The 23,802-nt window shown below is 41.3% G+C and overlaps 1 protein-coding gene across 1 annotated transcript in view; it reads left to right on the forward strand.

Moving 5' to 3' along the window:
* The window catches only part of IL1RL1 (interleukin 1 receptor like 1), a 33,483-nt gene extending 11,405 nt beyond the window's left edge, over positions 1 to 22,078 (forward strand). The window contains exons 2-12 of the mRNA XM_035001854.1: positions 3,646 to 3,885; positions 4,703 to 4,899; positions 5,795 to 6,005; positions 7,249 to 7,423; positions 7,516 to 7,678; positions 10,010 to 10,081; positions 11,513 to 11,654; positions 11,754 to 11,893; positions 16,558 to 16,704; positions 17,672 to 17,839; positions 20,357 to 22,078. Of these exons, the coding sequence (XP_034857745.1) occupies positions 4,839 to 4,899; positions 5,795 to 6,005; positions 7,249 to 7,423; positions 7,516 to 7,678; positions 10,010 to 10,081; positions 11,513 to 11,654; positions 11,754 to 11,893; positions 16,558 to 16,704; positions 17,672 to 17,839; positions 20,357 to 20,742 (1,665 nt within the window). The 5' untranslated portion in view covers positions 3,646 to 3,885; positions 4,703 to 4,838 and the 3' untranslated portion in view covers positions 20,743 to 22,078. The remainder of the gene's footprint in view (positions 1 to 3,645; positions 3,886 to 4,702; positions 4,900 to 5,794; positions 6,006 to 7,248; positions 7,424 to 7,515; positions 7,679 to 10,009; positions 10,082 to 11,512; positions 11,655 to 11,753; positions 11,894 to 16,557; positions 16,705 to 17,671; positions 17,840 to 20,356) is intronic.
* The last annotated feature ends 1,724 nt before the right edge of the window (positions 22,079 to 23,802 follow it).

A 23,802-nucleotide genomic window follows, 5' to 3' on the forward strand; every position in this document is an offset into this window, starting at 1 on the left:
TTCACAACATTGTGAGTATACTAAATGCTACTGAATTGTCACTTTCAACTGATTTTGTTCCGTGAATTTAAGCTCAATAAGAAAAAAGTTACTCAGAAGTAAGAGAAAGGATAGAAAGAAGGAGGGAAGGAAGGAAGGAAGGAAGGAAGAAAAAGAAAGAGAAGAAGAAAGAGAAAAAGAAAAGGAGGGAGGGAAAAAAATAAAATTAAGTAGTCAGGGTAAGTCTTTCTGAGACTGTACCACAGGGACACTGACTTCGAGGAGGTGAGAGAATTAGCCTGGTGGGTAACTGGAAGAAGCTGTCCAGACAGAAGGAAGAGCAAGTGCACAGTAGAAACTGCCCTCGTGTGTTCAGGGTTGGAAAAGAGGAGTCAGGAGAATGATGGATAGCCTCAGAGCTGCTGTAAGGGGGTTGGCTCTTCTTCTGGGTGCGGTGGGAAGACATTGGAGGCCTATATGATCTGACAGGTTTTAATAGAATTTCTGGAGCCTCTTTATTAGGAACGGTCTGAAGGGGGGGACTGGTGGAAGCAGGGATAACTATCATAAGCTATTGTTGCCATCGAGGCTAGAGGTGAGGGTGGCTAGGGAGAGGAAGGTGGCAGTGGAGGTGGGGAGAAGTGGTTGCAGGTAGAATGTGTTCGAAGGTGAAACCTATAGGATGTCCTGATGGATTACAGGTCAGATGTGTGAGGAAAAGAAGAGGCAATCACACATGGCGAGTTTTGGCTTGAGCAACTGGAGGGATGGAGTTGCCATCACTGAGATTGAAGAAGACTATGGGAGAAGTTCCTTTTCTTAGGGGTGAGGCAGGGAAGGAGTGTTGAGATCTCCTAGAGTTTGAAGTGTGGCAAAGAAGAATCAAAAGATAAGTACTCTGCCCAAGGTGACACAGTGGATGGTGTTGCCCCCCAGGGCCTCCCCCCCAGACCACCTACCACCACACACGATCTGCCCCCCATCTGTTGCAGGCTCTAGAAACACCCCATCAGGAGAAATGGGAGGAAAGGGACATCCAGAATGCTCTCTAATGAAACGGGGAAAAGATTTCCCCTTTGCTTATTCTTGTGAAAATTCCTGAGTGAGACCCTGACCCACCTGGATTCATGTATGTGTAATATGACAAAAATGTCCTCGCTTTTAACATGGCTTACAGTAAGACCAGGCCATACACGGCCAGCTCTGGAATATGATACTTACATCTTGATTTAGTTATGATACCAGGCAAGACAAGTGAAGTCTTGCCTGATATCTTGTAAGTTATGAAATATTTGAGTGCCACGGTCCAAATGCAAGTTGCTAGCTGTTACTCTGAAAATAAGGGCTTTTGGTTTTTGTTTATTTTTTGGCAGAAATGTCAGTGAGTTAGATTATAAATAGGGACACGCCAGATTTCAAAACTATAATCTAAAATCTGAAGAAAATTATGGCCAAACTCAAAAGTCAGATCGAAGTTATGGCCAAATTAAGTGAGATTAATTTTTTTTATTTTTCTTTTAAGATTTTATTTATTTATTTGACAGAGAGACATAGCGAGAGAGGGAACACAAGCAGGGGGAGTGGGAGAGGGAGAAGCAGGCTTCCCACCGAGCAGGGAGCCCGATGTGGGACTCGATCCCAGGACCCTGGGATCATGACCTGAGCTGAAGGCAGACGCTTAATGACTGAGCCACCCAAGTGCCCCTAAGTGAGATTAATTTTTAAAATGAAGAGTAGTTCTGAGAAATCTTAAGAAGAGGGTATCTGCTCGAGAAACAAGCAGACACTGAAAGCTTTCTTCTTAACTTGACAGGAATCAAAATCTCTGTTGTATTTATTAGTTAGAAACCCTTGCCTTTCACATTTTGTCTAAGTTATTATGAACCATTATATGTTTTTGTTGGATGGTGTCATAGTAGTGAGAAGCCAAAGTGGCTTATAGAAAAGAGACTTTCGGGAAATTAGACTAGCTTATTTTGTTTAATGACCCAGCCCAGAATTATAAGAAAGAAAGTTTGACTCTCTATTTTTTTCTCTTTTTTAGTTGATTTTCAAGGAAAAAAAAAAAAGCTCATGGGTTTTATTTTAATTTGTAAAAGTTGAGTGGTATTGATAAGTACTTCAGTACTTTGAGTGAAAGGACTAAATCGTTGAATGGATTACTGGATTATCTTACCATAATCGTTAGATTTTACGAAACGTTTCTGCCAGGTTTCAGGATCATGTTAACATTCTAACTGAAGCCTGATTTTTAACTAAGAAATCTTATCTGAAACTAGGAAACTCATGGAAATGTGGCCTAGTCTCATGAAGAAATGCCTATATTTAATCAAGCTTTTTGAAAGATATTTTAGTGTGCAAAATAAAAGTTCATATTCAAGTATAAGAATGTTCAAGTTCATATTATTTTATTTAACAAATGCTATCCAGAGTTTAACCATGCCATAGACACTGTTCCCAGTTCACCTGCTCCTGATTCTGTGGTCTCATCGTGAAACTCATATGATCTTGATAATAAGAGTTTGGACAACTAAATCAAGAATAAAGATAAGCAGACCCAGTTCCTCAGATTGACACCAAACATGTCATGGTAAATCTCCTAGCCGTGACAGGACTTTGTATTTCTTCCTCTCAGAGCACATGACTGATGTCCAAACTAAGACTGAATCCCCAAGCAGATGGGCATGCCTGCTCAAGAGCACTTCACCTTGCTCACCCAGTGGCAGTGTGACCTCATGATTAGGCATCTAGTCTTTGGAGCCAGACTGCTTGGGTTCTATCTCTTAGCAGTATGTAACTCGGCCAAGTTGCTTAACCTTTCTGGGCCTCAGTGTCCTTATCTGTAAAACGGGCTTTATGACAATAGTGCTTGCCTCCGTGGGTATTGTGACAGTGAAGGAGTTAATACATGTAAGTCACCTAGGACTGGATCTTGGCATGGAGTGAGTTCTAGATAAAGCTTCACTATTATTACATTATTGCGCGGGTCTGCAATTAGTCCCTGAATCCTTCGGAGATGTGGTAAGTTTTAAAAGTGAATTGAATTTACTCGTGATAGAGTCCTTCCAGCTATGCATAGCTAAAATCTAATTTTGCAATTAACATTCGTTTTACATGGGGTCTGAGAGTTGAAGGCTATGGTCTTCCTAACAGCCCCCTTGAGGTAGCCTTCTTACTCATAGTTTCCCTCTATGCTCCTGAACTCCTTAGAAAAACTGCCCTTTTCCATCCAAACTGATCTGAGTCCTTACAGGGACTTATATTGGAGGAGCTGACATGCTGGGGGAACTTGGTTTTGGACGAGACTGTGTCACATTCTGGACCATAAGCAGAGCCTTTACAAACCTCTGTAAAGTCTGGATTACTTCTCATTGCTTGTCCCCTCATTCGTTTTTGGAACTCTTTGCACCAAAGCTGCCAAAGCTGGATGAGCTTGTTTAGCTAGTGTTTGCCAAATGAAATGTTGAGGGATATCTGGAAAGGCAGACTCAAGGCCCCAGGACTTCAAGATCACTGAGAACCCAATGAGTAATAATATAAGGACAATAAACAGCAAGCATTATTTAGCTAAAGAAACTGATGCTAAAATAAGGGGAGATGGTTTGATTGCTTCATCTAGAGGGATTACTCAGTGTTGTCCTTATGTTTAAATATTTATGTACCAAGCTCAAGAATTCTCGGGACATGATGCACCAGTATTTTTGAACAAGTCATGGATTATGACTAAAAATCAAGTTTCAGTGTGGGTGGAGTGATGAATTGCAGGATGCCTTTGAGTGTCTCCCCTTCAAAAGGAGAGAGTGCGTGCACCTGAGGAGACTTCAGGGGCAGAAATCACAAGAGTTGGAAACTATTCTTAGCTCAGCCATGGACTTGGAGTTCATTCCCTTCCGTCCTTCAGTTTGGGTAAGCATCAATTACTTATCTAAAGTTTATAATAAAAACTTTTCCATACACATAATAAGAAAAGTACCAGTAATTGATGTTTAGAGGAAATGTGCTTTCTTAAAAGTCTGTTTAGGGTTGTTGTGTCTATTGTTCTATTTGCTAGTTTCTGTATTAGCTCAATCCCTTCCCTGACTTTTTAAGAAAAAAACATCTAGTTAAATGATTCTCTTGGTGAAAGGAAAAAGAAAAACACGTAATATTTTTCACAGACCTCCGACTATTCTCAGAAAAACTCTGGTGAACCTTGGGGACAAGTGGAAGCAGGGACACATTTTTGAGGGTTTGGCATTGTGTCTAGGACAATTACTTAATGATTAACACTCGACCCGTCACTTTCCTATATTTTGAGTTGTTCTGTGATGACTATGTGCGTGTACGCCTGCATGTGGGTCACACAGGCATGCAGGCAGCCCCCAGCCTGTGTGGCTATCTGTGGTTTTACCTTGGCATTTATAACATTGTATTTTCCAGGGTCTGTTGAATTTTATAGCTTTAATTTGTTTCAAAAATAGAAACTAGTTTTCTTTCCTCCTAATTCAGCTTCTTCCAGTACATTCTCATGATACTATGAAATAGGGTGACTATTGTAAGCCCTACATGGCCCAAAGTTTCAGTAGGAATAAATGCAATGTTTCATGTCTGAAACCCTGCTGTTATACATATTTATACCTAATAAATACCTGTTGATTGATTAGTTCTCCTGGGGGGGTATTGAATAAGTAAAAATCATGACAATAAATATTTTGCTTGTGATTTTGTATGATTTATGTTTCAGTAAAGACATTGAAACTCTATCCTGCTGTAAACCATCAACCTCCTAGGGGAGACCTTCACCATCATATGTCACGGATTCACCTTGAATAATCTCAACAATCAATTACCAACACTTGCTCTGGATTGATAAGCTGACAATGAGACTTTGGGTCTTGGCACTTTTAACAATTCTCGTACATTCCACAGCAGCTAAGTTTAGTAAGTACTGCTTTTCAACTAAAATTGTAAAATTTTTAAATTAAGTAATTCCAAAACCACTTGACTTTTTTTTTTTTTAAGATTTTATTTTTTATTTGAGAGAGAGAGGCAGCACGAGCTGTGGGGAATGGCAGAGGGAGAGGGAGAAGCAGACTCTCAGCTGAGCAGGGAGCCTGACACAGGGCTCGATCCCAGGACCCCGAGATCATGACCTGAGCCAAAGGCAGAGGCTTAATGTAACCAACTAAGCCACCTAGGCACCCCATCACTTGCCCTGTTTTAAACTGCTTGCTTCTGGTTGTTCCTGGAAAATTCATTTATGCTCTGCAGTCATTCTTTATCACTAATCTCTCAGGACAGATTCTTCACAACAAATATATCATAATTTTAGTTTTACCTATTTAAATACATCAAAATTTAACCTGCTGCCTGCATGTAGAAGAGAGAGAGATGTGGCTGCTTTCTCACTAGAGCAATGTCGGAGGGTTAGCTCCAAGTTGATGCACTAATCTGTAGTACCCAGTAGAACATTTCATAGAAGATCTTCATCATTTACTATTCTTTTTTTTTTAAGATTTTATTTATTTATTCATTAGAGACAGAGAGAGAGAGAGAGAGGCAGAGGGAGAAGCAGGCTCCCAAGGAGCAGGGAGCCCGATGCGGGACTCGATCCCAGGACCCTGAGATCATGACCTGAGCCGAAGGCAGATGCTTAACGACTGAGCCACCCAGGCGCCCCATCATTTACTATTCTTTCTCAATGAAAGTGTCACAAAAATGGTCCTTTCTATATTTAATCCTAGAAGGATAGAATATAAGAATTATAATGCTGTTCTATGATCATTTCAGGATCCCATTTATGCTTTGTTTGTTTGTTTGTTTTTTGTATCTGCAGGCAAATCATCCTGGGGCCTGGAAAATGAGGCTTTAATTGTGAGATGTCCTAGGCAAGGAAAGTCTCAATACCCTGTGGATTGGTATTACTCAAAACCCAACAAAAGTATAACCACCCAGAAAAGAAATCGTGTATTGGCCTCGGGGGAACGTCTTAAGTTTCTCCCTTCCAAAGTCAATGATTCTGGAATTTATACTTGCATTATCAGAAGGTATTAACCAGGCAGCCACCATAATCTTCAGCTTGTTCCCTTTTCTTTGATAATTAATGGTGTGAGCTGTCCTTCCTTTCCTTTCCTTTCTAGACCTTTGTGGGACAGCTGAATTTATAAAGTGGTTTGAATAGAAGAGTACTTCTAGGAACACCAACAGGTTGGGGTTGGGTGATTATGAACTACTTAGAGGTAGAATAGCAAGAATTAATTTGTAGTCCAATTAGGAAAAGACCTAGATTTCCTAGTGACCAAGAGAACTGAGAACAATCACTCACTTTGGCTGGAAGTAAGAACAAACCAGCAAAAAGACCCAGTAATCTAGATGTTGGGCATCAAGGAGGCCTATGGTGGGTGCAAAAGGGCTCTCACCAGTGCCTTAAACCTGAGAGGTAAGCTGAAGAGGGTTGTATAAGATTGTGTGCCTGCAAATTACTTACCCTACATATATATTGTTAAATGTTTTGATTTTGTGCCTGTATTTGGTACATACAATATGTCAGATGAACTACATCAAAATGCAGGATGTGTATAGTTAGGTGCCTAGGTTCTGAGGTCAGACCAGCTTTAGTTTCAAATTCATGTTCTGTCACTAGTTGGCTGTGTGATGCCAACAAGTGACTTCTCTGTCCCTCTCTGCCCTTATCTAAAATACATATGATAATATAGCCTACTTCAAAGCATCCTTATGAGAATAAAATAATGAAATGTTAGCACCATGAATGGTACATAGAAAGCTCTCAATAAATACCACTTATCTTTGTAATATCCTTGGCATGAAAAGGAGATCTAGTGTATAAAGAAATGGCGAGGGAGTCATTTTCAGGGCTACCACAGGAGTTATGTTTTATTTCAAACGCAACACAAAAAGTATTTATAACTCTAGATTTTTATAGATGTTTATTTATTTATTTATTTATTTGGCAGAGAGAGACACAGCAAGAGAGGGAACACAAGCAGGGGGAGTGGGAGAGGGAGAAGCAGGCTTCCCGCTGAGCAGGGAGCCTGATGCGGGGCTCAATCCCAGGACCCCGGGATCATGACCTGAGCCGAAGGCAGACGCTTAACAACTGAGCCACCCAGGCGCCCCTATAGATGTTTTTAAATAAGAAAACAGTCCCTGTACATCAGTTGTTTGAAGAAAAAAAAAAAAGCAATATTAAGTAAAAGCTTAGAATTGGATGAAGTCATTTCATTTCATAATCCTGAGTAACTTTTTAAATCGTTTGACTTATTTTAATAGTCCTACCTTCAATAAGATTGGATATGTAAACGTCACCATATATAAAAAACAACCAGAATGCAATATTCCAGATCATCTGATATATTCAACAACATGTGGATCAGAAAAAAATTCCAAAATATATTGTCCTACAATTGACCTCTACAATTGGACAGCACCTGTTGAGTGGTTTAAGGTAAAAGGACATTTGGGGGAAATGAATGAAAATTACACAAAACAGGTGCAAGTAAAGAGTTGCTGAAAATGGAATGGAATTTTTCATTGCAGAATTGTACAGTTCTTCATGGGCCAAGGTATCACATACACAAGACCTTTGTGCTGATTGACAATGCATCTAGCAAGGACGCAGGTTATTATACATGCAAATTTATGCACAATGAAAATGGACTCAATTACAGCGTGACGGCAACCAGATCATTCGTCATGAAAGGTAAGCTACTGAATTTAACAAAATACAATATTTGAAAAAAAAATAATGTGGGAGGAATTGTGCCCTTCTTGTTGATTTTCCTAGACTGCAGACCCCCTTATTTGCAGGGGATATATTCCCAAACTCCCAGTGGATGCCTGAAATAGGGGATAGTACTGACCTTATATATACTATGTTTTTTCCTACCCATACATACCTATGATAAGGTTTAATTGATAAATTGGACACGGTAAGAGATTAGGAACAATAACTAATTATAAAACAGAATGATTACAACAAAATACTGTAATAAAAGTTACCATAGATCTTAGCAAATCAGCATATGATGTTTTTGTCTTTCCTTATTAAGTCGAGAGCTTTTACCTTTTCACCTCAAGGAAGTGCTCAGTGGCCTCTCTCTGGCTTTTCTGCATTGCCTGCATCATTACTCTTGTGCTTTGGGGGCACTATTAAGTAAAATAAGTGTTACCTGAACACAAGCAGCGGGATACCGTGACAGTCTGCTCATAACCAAGATAATCTATTAAGTGGCTAAAGGGCATGTGGCAGATAGAGTATGGATCTGCTGGACAGAGGGACGATTCATTTCCTGGATGGGACGGAGTGGGGCACTGTGAAATTTTATCATGATACTCAGAACAGTGAGCAATTCAAAATTTATGAGTTGTTTATTTCTGGAATTTCCAATGTAATCTTTTCGGACTGAGGTTGACCGTAGGTAACTGAAACCCTGAAAAGTAAAACCGGGGATCAGGAGCACGATTATGCTTCATGGTCCTCCCTGAGATGTCCTCCAGCTTCATCTCATCTTGCACATTCTCTGCAACAGAGCAAAGAGCTTTTCTAAATGTGCTATCTAGATCTCAGGAATTTTAGAGGGAGTTTACACTACTAATCTAAAGCCAAATCTGTTCTCTCCTCTATGACTTAAACTTTTCAAAGATGGCATGATCTGAATCCTAACTTAATAAACTTTTTTTTGGATGGCAACATAAGTATTCGCCGAGCCAGATTAACTTTCCTTCTCCCAATTTGTTGTCAGAAGTTCTGTAAGTAGAAAAAAATCTATTTAATCTCTAATATAACTAACTGGATTAGAAATTTAGTGAGAAGTTCTATAAAGGGATAGATAGATATTGTTGGGTGGTTTTTAATCGTCAACCCAAAGTTATCAGGAGGCAATAAGTACGCAAGACTGTTTATTTGGGATCAAATAATTGCAATTTGGGGTACACAGATTTGGGTAGCAACCCAACTAGTGTCCCACTAGGGAGCAAAAGTCAGGGGATTTTAAAGCAAAGAGGGAATGCACGTAGACATCGTTTACAAATAATTCTAATGGGTATTAGCAGTAGAAAGCTAACCTTCATTTAATATAATTGGTGACTAAGGCTATCACAAGCAAGTCTCTTATTGTACCAAGTTGCAGATGTTTGGGCTCATTCTTGGAATATTTATAGTCTCACTAGTTCAAAAGTTCATGGTTCTACCAGTGAGGACATGGGGCCCATCTCCTTAATGGCCTCCTGGCTCCATTTCAAAACCTCTTGACGTAAGTGACACCATTCCATTTCACCTTTCACACAATTCTGGCTTGCAATACCTTCTACATTATCAGTGACCTCAAGTAGATAATTTGATTCTAAAGAGTGTTTTTCAAATGTTAAAGTCTATAAAACCTATTGGTGGTGAAATACCTCACCACCAAGGGTATCAAATCTATAAGGAGTCAGGGTTTCCTTAGCATCACACTATTCTGAAATAAATGAGAATCAAGGGGTGTAGAAATGCAGCAGTCCTCCAGAAAACCCTCTTCACTGTCTCTAGGCATCAGTGCCACAGAATTTCCACAATGGTGAAACTCTGTGAGCGGAAGTGTGGGCCTATGTGTTTATCATGGTCATAGGGCTTTTTTTTTTTCATTCAACAAGCATTTGTTAAGTACCTTATATATGCTGTTGTTTCATGGGACTGTTGAAATCTTCCTTCCTGTAGTGCTGTGCTTATTCTGTAGAACTGTGGTTTTCTAGCAATTGCCAGGCCATGTAATTTATTTAATGTGTTGGATTAACATTTGTTTTAATGATATAAAAGAGAATAGGAAATATGAAAGAGTATCATAGGTAGTAAGGGAAAGTATTACTTGAATATTTTCTTTTTCGTTTGTGTGTATGTGTGTGTGCGTGCATGTATTTGTTGCTGTGTGTCATTGTCAGAAAAATTTGAGAAACATTGCCATGAAATAGGATAGAAATATGAAAACACGAGCTTTATAATGATCACCATCCAATGCTATCTTAATATTTATATTCTCTTTGTCTTTGATTTAAGAGGAGGAAAGCTTTTCTTGGTTTCCAGTAATTATAGCCCCTCCGCAAAATGAAACAAAAGAAGTGGAAATCGGTAAGAAAACTTTAAGAATGCTCTACGTGTTACCTGGAGAATCCTTCCATATGACTCTTGATCTGAATTCCCCAAGCATGGGTCAGGCAGTTAACACGATGGATCTTGGGGATTAAATGAAATGTGATGTGTGGAAATATTCACCTGGGCACTTGCTAATATTAGGAATCCCTAGCGATTACATCTGTATTGTACTTGTAACTCATGGTGCTTTCACACGTACATTTTACTTCATCCTTACTTCTCTCCAGGAGGTAGACATTGTTCCCAATTTATGCTTGTGGATATTTAGGCTCAGGTAGGATCAATGACATGCCAAGGGGTGTGAATAATCTATGATAGAAGGATAAGAACCCAGGCTTTCCGACTCTGCTCATCTCTGTGTTCTCTGGTTCCCCACCAGAAATGAGATACAGCTCCAAGCTCTTGGCCTATAAGATAAGTCCCTTCACGAACTGGTTCTCACTACATCCTGGCTCATCCGCAGCTGTTAACCCCACCTGCCCCGTGTCCCCACCGCGCTGACCCCGTCACAGTTGTTACACTGATTAAGGCAGCATTTCCACATTCTTTCTTGCTTTTGTCCATGTTGTTCCTCCTTCTCATCTCTCAACAGTGAGCTCAAACACCACTCCCCAGTGCCACCCTCCTTGCCTGCCCCCAGAACCTCCATCCGATCAGGTCCAAGGAAACCATTGTCGCGTACGGCATGGCAGTCCTGCTCCCTAGAATGACTTCTCCCTCTGTATTCCCAAGTCACTTGTCAGCTTTTCTATAGAAGACTAGAATACCTTGTATTTTCATCATTTGAGTGTGCTATTGTCACCTTCTGAGACACTCTGCATTCCTCACCCCTCTGCATACTTCTGGACCCAGGAACCAAGGGCTCAGTAAGCGATGGCTAAATGCACGTCCCCAGGCATGAGGGCAGCCCCCATGCTTTCAGCTCAGGGCCGAGGAAGCCTCAAGTAAAAGGAGTTGTAATAATGGAGAGTGCTCTTGAATGATTCAATACTGGGACTGTAGCCGGGTCCAGCAAAACACAGTTTTACCAACCAAGGGGCTTCCAGAAAGATGAAGAGGACTCAGTAAAAGGAGGAAGATGTGGAAGAAAGAAGTTACAAAGAAATTCCAATTTAGATTAAAAAGAAGCCCTACCTTATAATCTGGGATTGATGAAGCCAGAGTTATTTAGCTCCTTAGTTTACGCAGCAGATGAGAGGCAAGTGGGAGCAGAGCTTCCTCCAAACTGAACGAAGGGGGTGGAGGCAAGGCGAGGGCCTGGGACAGAGAGGGAGGTGCTAACGATAAGGGAGGGGAATGGAATCAGTTCCCGGCACACACCAGATGTTCAATGATTTTTTTCACATTGAACGCACTACTATTGGCAGAACTGAATTTTACCGGTGAATTTCTTCACTTCTCACCTAGGAAAACCAGCAAACATACTCTGCTCTGCTTGTTTTGGGAAAGGCTCTCGGTTCATGGCTGGCGTCCGGTGGAAGGTGAACGGAACCACAGTTCGGAACTTTGGTGAAGCAAGAATTCAAGAGGACCAGGAGAAAAATCAAAGGTATTTTTATATGGAGGTTAAAGCATTCCCTTTTCCTCCCGCACAATTCGCAACAGCAAAGTAAGCATTGAAAGTAACATGTCCCCTTTTTAATTTTAGCAGTGAGCTGACTTGTCAGAACACCATTTTAAGAATAGATGATGTGCGAGAGGAGCATTTGTCCCTGAAGTATGAATGTCTGGCTCAGAGTTTGCATGGTTCGATACGGCACACCATAAGACTGAAGAGGAGAAGTCCAAGTAAGGAGTGCTCCTGAGACTTTGGTCACCCGAGTTAGCTGCATCAACTGTAAGCTGAAATCATTTTCTTAGAGACCAAGGTGTTGGAGTGTGGCTCTCAAGGCCATGGAAGTGGCCCATCTCGTAACATGTGCTTCTCCTCTTAAGAACACTGACCATTTGTAGTGTGGTTTCCCTAGTTGCTTCTCTACAGCTTTACTTTCCCCTTCTTCCTCCCCTCACTCGTCTCCCTTCTCCCACCCCTTCTCCTCTCCTGGCTTCACAGTATCCCATTATACATAGGAACCATCATTTATTTCACCAAATACATTGTTTGGCTGCATGGCTTTCTTTTTCTGTCTTTTTAAAGATTCAATGTATTTAAACTAAAAAAAGAAAACACAACCTGTTCACCCATTTCTCCCACCCCCACCCCTATCTCTGGTAACTACCAATCTAAATGTAGGTAAAACTCACGGGAAGTCTGGTAGTTCAGCTCATTTCTTTACTACATCTGTTATTCAACATGCAATTCAGGTACCACCTTTTGTGAGGAGACTTCCTTGGCCACCAGTTTGGAGTCTATATTCCTTCCCGGTGTTCCTGTAGGGCCCTGTCTCTATCTCTACACTCATCACACTTACAAAAATCTATGTGAGAGTCTGCTGAACGTGACTCTAAGCTCCATGAGGGCATGAATGGCGTCTCATCCATCTTCGTGGCCTCCGTCTGTAGTGCAGTGCCTGGTACCTAGCCTGCACTCAATAACAATTTGTTGAATGAATAAATGAACGCATACCAAAGTTATCAAGGAAAATGATTTTTGTACATTTCCATTGCTCTAGCTATAAGGCCTAATTATTCAACAAAGCAACGGTTTACATTTATGTTTGTTAGGGTGGATAACCTTCCCAGTAACTTGGAAAGGCCAAATTGGTTAGTTTTATCTGAATCTAGCATGCCTTTAATGACTTCATTATAATTTGATGCAATAAAATATAATTATAACAAAAATAGGAAACTGACTACTCTTCAGTAGATCACGTTCAGACACTATATATCATCTTTTAAAATGTAACATTCTCTTTCACAAATAATCAGCAGCATATGGAAGCAAGGTGGAGAGAATGATCTGTCTTGGGTACAGGTAATAAGAAGACACATTGTAAAGAATCTGAAACAGCAATAAGACCATCTAAGTCATTGTGCTTTTTTAAAAAAGATTTTATTTATTTATTTGAGAGAGAGAGTGAGTGAGAGAGCGAGAGAGAGAGCATGAGTGGGGGAAGGGGCAGAGAGAGAGGGAGAAACAGACTCCCCTGCTAAGCAGGGAGCCCAACACGGGGCTTGATGCAGGGCTTGACCCCAGGGCCCTTGGTTCAACTCCAGGATCCTGGGATCATGACCTGAGCCGAAGGCAGATGCTTAACTGACTGAGCCACCTGGGCACCCCAAAGTCATTGTGCTTTTAATCATCACCTTACCCAGACATCACTAACCAATGTCAGTGATGACATATTTCTCCTCTGGGGGGGAAGACTGCTTCTTCCTCCCACTCCCTTGGTATGTCATTGCATGCAATGATGTCAACAAAAATAGTTTTACAACCATTTCCTTCCTGAGCACCTGTCAACTTCCTCCCCTGTTTGCATTTCCAGGCAAAGACATCTTGTTTGTTAGATGAAGCACTGAATCCAGTATAAATGGGTGGGGAGAAAAATATGGTATTTTTACACTTGTCACTCCATGCACAACTACGTGGAAATTATTTAATGTGTTTGTCACGTAGCCAAAGGGAGAGTTAAGCCCTCAGTTTATACCCCTAAGTGGGATATAGCCCAGATTGATTTGGATAAACACCCAGAGGTACAATGTGATGAAAAAAAAATTGGGGGTGATAGATAAGCAGACCACCAATTTGATGTGTTCATGTTAAGTCTCTGCCTGAGGTGGTGCTTGGAATTTTTCCTTTAATTTAGACTTAAACCACTCATTTATAAGTTTTTATCAAACAAACAGAATCATGACATTGAGTGCTATCGAGTTCCATGTGTTGCCAGGTTTCTACTAGTAATAACGGAGTCGCCCCAGGACATATGGACCACATCATAATGTAATATGACGGCAGTCTGGTGGGGCTGGCTGGCACAGTGGATCCCCAAGGAGAGGGAAGCTGTGCCCCGCCCCTCGCCTCCCCCCGCCCCCGCGCCAGAGCTGCCATTGCCTTGATGTCCCCATGCCTTGCTTACGTTGTCACTTTATGAATGTTCTCTGATGACCTGTGTATTGGAGTTGTTTTCATGTTACATGTACTTCGTGACTTTTTTCCTTCTAGTTTATTCGTATGTGCTACCCTTCCCCTGGTTTTCTTCAAATAACATGGTTACACTCTGTTTTGACAACTGCGTACATTAAACAAAAACTATTGCTACAGCAGTTTAATTGTCACAGTTAATTCCTTTATTTCTCATCACAAAATAAATTACATTATCTCGAATTTCAACAACAAGAACTTTAAAAGCTTATGTTCCCGTGATTAAATAAATATTTGACACTCATAATAACAGTAGTACACATTTATTCATTGTTTCCTTTGGACCTGTCTAAATATTTTCCATTTCATTTCTTATTTATTTGATCAATATCCCACGAGGAAGAGACTGTTACTAACATCCAGTTTTGCAGATGAGGAAACTGAAGCAAGAGGAGGTTGAAGAACTTACCAAATTAGAGTTAGAGCCAGGACTCAAACTTAGGCAGTGTTTTCCTGTTTATAAACACTTTTGGAAAGTATTTAATGTTTAGTTACATTTAGTTACAATAACATACAGAGTTATTTATACAGATGTAAAGTCATGAACAGAAAGATATTGAACTTCAACTTTCTTTACTGTCTTGGATTAACTTCTTTCCTCCCAGCGGAGGCAGCCAGCCATATGCGCAGTTACTTCACCACGGTCACCCCCAGAGATTTGGGTTCCCAGAGGGTATCCAGATAGGACTTTTCTTTTCTTTTTTTAAAAGGTTTTATTTATTTATTTGACAGAGAGGGCGAGAGAGCACAAGCAGGGGGAACAGTAGAGGGAGAGGGAGAAGCAGGCCTCCCGTGGAGCAGGGAGCCTGATGTGGGCCTCGATCCCAGGACCCTGGAATCATGACCTGAGCCAAAGGCAGACGCTTAACCACCTGAACCACCCAGGCGCCCCCAGATAAGACTTTTAGAGAGAGTGACCTGGAGGCAAATCCTGTTGAAATGCTTTCCTTAGGGAGTATTTATCATTTAAACTGATGACAGTGCAGATAGTAAGCTCTCTGCCAATTTCCAGTAACAGGCCTCCTCCATCGCCCCCTGGTTTTGAATCTCTTCGCCTTGGCCATTCTTGATTCACAGGGCTGGATACTCAGGATGCTGATGAGCTATGGGAGGAATCTGTGAATATGGATGAATGATTTTCTATGGAAAGACTGGGACCCCCTTGCTTTGAGACTTCAGACAAAAAATGCAGGGAAAACGCTATAAGAGACAAATCTCCTTTGAGATTCTTCTCATGGTCATCTTTAAGTGGAACTACTTGTAAGAGGATAGTTAATTCTAAAGAGAGAAGTAAACTTAAGACAGCCAAAAATACCATTAATGAGTACAACTCTTGTATTCAATTTGTACATATCTGTTACAAGTCCTTGAAATTGGGAACCATCTCGTGTATGCACTTTGTGCAACAGTGAGTATGGGACACAGTTCAGTGACGAGAAGAGTAAGGGGTGTGTTTAGAACCTAGGACCCCAGTAATCTGACTTCTCCATCAATTATGCTTTAGAGACTTACACGGCCCCTGTCTCTTCCCTGCTTTCCAATGCAGTAAGACCCCAAGACCTTTTGATTTGTTCTCCTTAATGCCCCAACACCAGGTGTATCCGTTCCTTTCTCGTTATTACATGAGTCTGAACCCTCCTTATCTTTCACCACAAGTATTGCAGAAACTTCCTGTCCATTTTCCTCTAAGTAATTATGTCTCTTCTCACAGAGACAAATCTTCCCCTACCTTCAGATTAATCTTGCTTGTCAACCCCTTTCATTGTTAACACCCCACTCAACACTTCTCAGTGGCTCCCATAACCTTCCCAAATAAAGGGAAAATGCCTTAACGGGAGCCTCAAGTCTGGTCAGAACCTAACCCTGACCCACATTTCTTATTGTGTCTTCCACTAATTCCACACACTAGATTACTCTAATTCCTCAGAGAACACACCACATCTCTGCCCTCGGGCTCACAGCGGCCCCTCTTGCCAGGAGTACATTTTCCTTGTTTTGCGGTTCTATAATACTTCCCTCCTCCTGCAGGAAGGCTCCACTGCCCAGCCTAGCATGGAGGGAGCACTCCTAAAAGCCTCTGCCAGCTCAAATTACATGTTTACCTCCTATCTTAGTGAAGTTTACATTTGCCTCGACACCTTTTATGCTTTGAGAATCCCCTACAATGCCTAGCCTGCTGCCTTACCCAGAGTAGACGCTCAACAAATGTTCACTTAGTGATTCTCAAAGCAGCCATGAAAATCCCAGGTAGGCATCTCTTGTATGAGTCTCTTGTACTCCCAGTGGAGGTCAGCAGACATGCATTTGTTTATTTTACCTTGTTCTAGTAATAATAGTGATCATTTTTGTCTTCCCCTTATCTTTTGAATAGATGACCAGCAAAGCACCTACTACATACTGGCGGGATTTAGCACCTTGTTAATGCTAATCAATGTCATGGTGATAACGCTGAAAGTGTTCTGGATTGAGGTTATTCTGCTCTGGAGGGAGATAGCTAGACCTTACAAAACTAGGAATGGTAAGTGGCAAATTTCACCTTTTTCTTCAAAAGAAAAGGATCCATAATGGCTGTTGGTTACTTGTCTATTGATCTCTTAATAGCTATGCTACTAAACCCAGATTTTGCTTGCTAACATATTGTGGGCAGATCTTTTTGTTTTTCAGTCCACTTTGAGGCCGTTCTCTAGCCTTTTTTGTTGCTCCTTATGGTTCTGAGATTCATCTCAACAGCTCAAATTTCTTCCCCAATAGGCTTGCTATTCCTACTAAATCAAGAACAGAATCAGCCCAAGCCCAGAAAAGTTTAAACATTTTGGAAAATGTGCATTGGTAAAAATTTATGGAATTCAAAACATTAACAAAAGTGTTCCTGCTTTCCAGATGTGAACAGCTTAGAAAGGGCCATCAGAATGCAGGTGTATTTTACCAGAAAGCCCACTCCATAAAGAGTCCTACCTATGTGCATGAGTATACACATGAAAGAATACATTTATGCCTGCTAAATCAGACAACATTCTTTCCTTTGGAGGCAGATATACTTTACATTTTCCATATGGTCCAATCAACTAGGGCTAATGATTTGATTCTCCTTTCGCATTTTCACTTCCTAGGTTAGGGGAAAACAATAGCTAAAATTGAGATCTACTCCAAACAACAGAAGACTCCTTATCCATGACAATAAATATTTACCAATAAATTGTAAATTAAATTTGACAATATGGTCTGTGCTAAACTGGACTGGCTCTTGCCTATTCTCTACCATTCAGTCTGAGGCAGTAAAGGGGGGAAATTTGGGATTAAGATTGATTTTATGATAATATCTGGTAGTGGTAGATTGTTGTCACCATCTCTGGATTTTAGAATATTTTGGGAGATAGGATACATGCACCAACAACAATAAAATTCAGTGAAGAATGTCTAGGAAGAGTCAAATGGGAATTTTCAGAGCCAAGTAATAAAGCTGTACTTCTTGACCTCATTTTCAGATGGAAAGATCTATGATGCTTATGTCATCTATCCACGGAACTATAAAAATAGTCCCGAGAGGGCCAATGCCGTGGGGCACTTTGTTCACCAGATTCTGCCTGATGTTCTTGAAAATAAATGTGGCTATAACTTATGCATTTATGGGAGAGATCTGCTACCTGGAGAAGGTAAAGCCATCAACATACATCAAGGACAGAAATTCACATTTATCAGAAGGCCAAGAGATAGGTGGTCTTATCCCTATGTTGGGGATAGGACAATCATTATTCCAGGTCTTAAGACCAGAGTTTTTAAATATTTCTCCAGAAGAAGGAGATATTTATTCTTGTTCCTCTTGCTCCTGTGGCCAACCTGATCATGAGGTCTTCACAAGAGTATCAGTGATGTGAAGACACAGCTAGGTGGATTGAGCAAGGCACTGCCCTATTTGACTTCCCATGTCCACCACTAGGATAACTGACATATATCTTAATTCTCTCTAGATGAGCCAAAAGAAGACTCAAAAAACAAAGAATTTTGTTCTAATATCCAGAGGCATTGGCTAAAATATTTGCAAGGATTCAGAGAGTCTTTATGATTTTCCTTGTATTGGAGAAACATTGCAAATGTATATTCTCACAACAACCACTAGAGCTGTCTTCTGTTTCTTAGTATTCCTAGTCGATTTCATGTACCTTTGACCGTTTGTCACAATTCTGGACTCTCAGTAGCTGTTCTCCTCCTCCCTCTATATTTATGTCAAGTACCCATGAGCCGTCCTTATAGCTCTTCTCGAATTCCTCAGAGAGCAGGAAGTGTTTGGAATGTGAGTGAAGCAGGAGCATCATGAGGGTAAGTCCACTAAAGTTAATGCTTAGTAGACTGTGAATTTAAACTGGCATTTCCACTGCAAAGAGGGATTCAAGCATCTATAGATTTAAAGGAACACACAGCAGGTGAATCTGGTTTGTCCTGGAATATTTGGGCAATGTTAATCATCCCACAATGGCAGGGGAGACTTGTAAAATGAACAATTCAGGAAAACGGAATCCAAGTTTTCTCTAGAGGCTTTCTTTCTCCTCCAGGTCTCCCTCTGGCTACTCATTCCAGGAGACAGAAATGAGTACCGGTGCTCAAATGCTCTTTTCATGTTACACAACTGCTCAGGAAGCTGGAGGGACCCCAGCTGTTTGCGATGTCTGCCACGTCTGGCTGCAAACGCTTCATCACTTTTGTCTGGCTGCAAACACTTCATCACTTTTGTCTCAGGTCCATCGCCCTCATTTCTAGTTCTACCTCCCTCCAGCCCAACGTGAATGCCAGCTCGCTGAGGCCCAAGCTTGCGTGGCTTTCATTGTGCTGTTTTTCACTGGGGAACGTTCCCACTTCCCCTCCCTCAAGGATGTCCTCTGACCTTACTTTAACCAAAGTAAGATCAGATCTAACAAAACAACATCCAACTTCATTCGTCCCTTCGGAAGAGTTCATGACTGACTGCATCAGTGTATTTCTTCCCATGCTAGTTACCATCCGGAAGTTTGCTCCTTCAAATCCACTCTGCACCCCGCTCCATCCAGTGGCCCTGGGGGGCTGGTCATTATGGAATCCATCACGCCCCTGCTGGGTTTGGCCGATGGAAGCACTGGCAGGAGTTCAGAGGCAGGCATCCCGTGAGGTTGCCAGGGTAGCTGGGCTCTTCTTTCCTGGAACACAGGCTTCTTTAGCTGCCTTTATATTCATTAGCTTCCATAACTGTTTCCTCCCCTTCACACCTAGAGGAAGGTAATGCCTCCCTGTTATTTCCCCTGCTGGGGTCCTGAGGCACCTCTCACTGATTTCCCTTGGCTCTACCCACATCTTTTATAAATTGTCCTTTCATTAACCTCTCTTAAGTCAGTCCTTTTGAGTGTGTCAAGTTTTCTGTTAGGATCCTGAGGTCTCTACCTGGCACTATTCGACATTTATTTCCCTAGTTCACACTACAGGGTTTGGCAGTCTTTCAGCTGCCACCCTCTGAGATTATCTGGAGTGGTTTCATTCGTGGTTGCGTTTCTTTGTTGTCTCTGTTCCCTCCTCGCTGTGAGAGCTGAATATTTTACACATTCTTTCTAAGTCTGCCCAGAAGTTACCTGCCATCACTATGGAGTTGATGCTATATAAACTCTAACTTGATAAGGGGATCTGGTCTTCCTTAAGATTTTTCTAGTCTGGATCAAATCAGCTTCTCAAATAGAGATATTGGGGAATGACATGACTCCAGGACACCCTTAGAGACTTTAATCAGTTCAGAGGAGCAAGGGTTCCTAAGAATGAAAGTACTAAGCTCTCGTAAAACACATAAGCTAATATTCTAAGAAGATAATATGTAGCTAATGAACTTGAATTTTAATTCTCCCACTAAATATCTCTACGTAGCTGCCATTTAACTCCAAGGACTCTGTTTTAGTTAGGACTGATCTACCTGGGAAGGAAGAGGGGCTTGGGACTGATGTGCTCACAGCAAGAGGGGTAAGTCGAACATAACAGGTTGTCCATCCAAGCCCATTCCCCCTTTCCTGAATAAAGAACTGATCAGTGTCAGAATGTCCTGCCGGATTGAAACCATAATGTTTTGTTTTGCTTTTTAAGTTCAGAACATTTATGATCAAAGCATTAGACTTAAAAATGCAGCAACAGGAAATGTGATCCTTGTCTTTTATTTCCAGATGCAGCCACTGCAGTGGAAAGCAACATACGAAAGAGTCGGCGGCAGATTTTTATCCTGACTCCTGAGATGGTGCAAAGCAGGGAGTTTGCTTACGAGCAGGAGATCGCCTTGCACAGCGCCCTCCTCCAGAATGACTCCAAGGTGATTCTTATAGAATTGGAGCCTCTGAGCAAGCCCGGTGGACTGCAGTTTGGGGAGCTTCAAGATTCCCTCAAGCATCTCGTGGAAGTGCAAGGTACCATCAAGTGGAGGGAAGACCACGTGGCCAACAAACAGTCCCTGAATTCCAAATTCTGGAAGCACGTGAGGTACCACATGCCTGTGCCATACAAACCGCCAGGGAAGACAACCAGTTTGGCTTCCCTGAGTGCCCAGGGGCAGTAAGGTCTGCTTTGATATGCTGATAATGCACCCGATTTCCATTGACCTGAACTCTTCCTCTCTGGATGAAGCCACTGGACAGGACACCAGAGCAGAGCCATGAGGAGTGGGGATGTCGAGTGTGCAGGCCTCCAGTTTCATCTAGCAACTTTACTTCCATTTTCCTGATTCTGGGGGGATGCAAAATGTCCAGAAATTTTTATCCTCCATTCCCCTCTCTTCACCCCACTTTTCCTTCCTGTTCTCCTTTTGCTGGTTTTTCTCCATGTGGCCTAGGATCTTTTCATTACGCTTTTTTCCTCTTTCTCTCTCTTTCCTGTTCTCCTGCTCTTGATCCCTTGTCAATATTCTACATGTGGAACTTTGGAACTTCAAACTGGAAGTGTTAGAGCTAAATTTTCATGTAACCTTGAAGAACACTCAGATTCCCACAAGCAGAATATTAGCAGTGCATCTCGTTCCCAACAGACCAGAATTTATTACATTTTATTTGACTGGATGCTAGGTTTTATCATCCCAATGTTGTTGATGTTATTGGAGGGACTTACCCGGTTACCATTATAATCAAGTTTTTGCGGTTCTAAAATTTCTTACAGAGATGTTCATTCTCTTTAGAAATATGTTTTTCTCACTCTAAAAGTTACAGAAGAACAGAAAATATGAAAGAAGAAAACAGCAAAAATTATCGATAAATCCATCATCCTAAGATAATGACTTTTAAACGTGGTAAATTTGTATTTGAAAAAAATTTGAATTTGTGCTGAAACATACCATTTATGTAGCTGAGCTCACACAACATGTAGTTTTACATTTTTTTCTGTTTTCGATCATGATAAAAACATTTGATGTGTCACTTAAATTTTAACATTTTAAATATTCATAGAATTCTATTTCATGGTTGTGCCACAGCTGATGTGCCTCATTAGTTATCGTTGTATATCTGAGTTGTGTTGAATTTAAACGGCCATCATTATAAGTAATTCTTCAATGACCATGTCAGTATATCTTAGATTTCCCAATTATAAGTTTTGTTTTTTTTTTAATTTGAGGAATTGGTTTGTTGTGACATTTCCATGAAATCAGTAGGGCATTTTGGCAGAACCATTTGGCAAAAGTGAAGGTAAGCTGCACGGTCAAGGCCACTCCCATTAATTCCCTAAAGGAGTTCAAATGCCCTCAGGGGCCACAGAGTCCCACTGTGGATCCAGAACTCAGCAGTGTCTTCTCGGCCTGGGAGTCCTGTCAGAGTTCAGATTTTACAAGTGGATGGAGATCCTACCCTCAGCTGAGCTACTTTAAAAAGTGTATGATTTGGGTTTCTTTTTTTTTTTTTTTAAGATTTTATTTATTTATTTGACAGAGAGAGAGAGAGAGCAAGCACAAGCAGGGGGAATGGCAGAGGGAGAGGGAGAAGCAGGCTCCCTGATGAGCAGGGAGCCAGACATGGGACCTCTATCCCAGGACCCTGGGATCATGACCTGAGCCAAAGGCAGACATTTAACCTACTGAGCCACCCAGGCGCCCCTATGATTTGGGATTTAACTGCAAAAGAAAACTACACACCAGACCCTCGGCAAGGAGTGTAATTTTGAACTGTCATTCAATGCCTGAAAAGAAATTTCTGTTAGGTTGCCTAGAGGATCTGTAGTTACCCATCCCTCTATATACGGTATAATCTAAATCTATACTCCTCAGATTAAGGTTGCCAGATAAAATACAAGACATCAGTTGAATTCAAAGAATGAAATTTCATCTGAAATTGATCTGAAATTCAAATTTAGCTGGGGCTCTTCTATTTTTATTTGCTAAATCTGGTTCCCCTACTCTGGTTGGTTATTGTGCTTTTATATGGTGATATTTGATTTTATTGAACTACTAAAACAATTAGCCTGTGGGAAGGATGCCCTCTAGTTGATTAGTTAACATCACATAATTTGGAATCAACAAGCCATCCTCTGCTATCAACCAGCTGTGTGACTGTGAGTAATACCATCAGGAAGAGATGTGCCTTTAATCCTGCTTCCCCACCCACCAAGACTTACAGACCTTTTTTTGATCTGTGGACATAGAGAATTTTGGAACTGATTTTATTTTCCTCTTTACTTTAGCTACTTGAACGCATAGAGCCAAATTTGGGCTTTTTCTCCAGCAAGTATGTAGGATATAACAAGGAAGTTCTAATAATCTCTTCCCTGTTTTTGACATATTTTATTTTTAAATATATTTTAACTGTCTATATTGTAAGCTGCTTTGCAAATATTTAGCGCTTGCATTTTTTGAACATGAGCTGAATATCTCCTTGAGAAGGGCAGGGAGAAGAAAGGCTGTGGAGGGGTACACAGGGGAATCAGGCACACTCCTTATTGACCTTATGGGGTTTGAATCCACTGAGGAAACCCAGAGGGATGAGTGAAACACTTCACAGAACCCAGACAGAGCTGGCCCCAGGGCAAACTCGGACATTGCTGAGCTCTCTTCTCCAGCACTTCTTTTCCCAAACCTACACATCACCTCCCAAGTTACCTGAGCTTCAGTTTCTGCAACTAAAACATGGGAGGATGGAGGAGAAGAGCTCTGAGGGCTTTCTCAGCTCCAGGAGGCTGATTCCAAGTGCATGCTCACAGAGAGGCTGCAGAACCACCAGAAGTCTGGCTTCTCTGGCACCACCGAGCTCTCCCGGTTTCTTCATCTGTGCAGTGAGCGTAACAGATGCTTCACCTACCACACAAGGTAGCATGAATAGAATGCACTCAGCCAAAACCAATGGGGTGTCTACCATAGGACCCTGGTAAAAATTCTGGTGAATTATAAAAACACAAGGAATTGCCTTTACTCTAGTCAAATTTGCATGCGATAAAATGTAGATCCTAAGTTTGACGAGTCTTGACAATAACACATACCCATGTAGTTGCCATCCCAGTAGAAATATTTCCATCAGGGGAGCCTGGGTGGCTCAGTCAGTTAAGCATCTGAGTCTTGATTTTGGCTCAGGTCATGACCTCCTGGGTCATGAGATCGAGCCCCAATGTCGGCTCCCCAGTCAGTGGGGAGTCTGCTTGAGAT

The sequence above is a fragment of the Mirounga leonina genome, unplaced genomic scaffold, assembly GCF_011800145.1.
Source record: "Mirounga leonina isolate KUSES-001 unplaced genomic scaffold, KU_Mleo_1.0 Mir_125, whole genome shotgun sequence".
In the NCBI taxonomy this organism is placed as follows: domain Eukaryota; kingdom Metazoa; phylum Chordata; class Mammalia; order Carnivora; family Phocidae; genus Mirounga; species Mirounga leonina.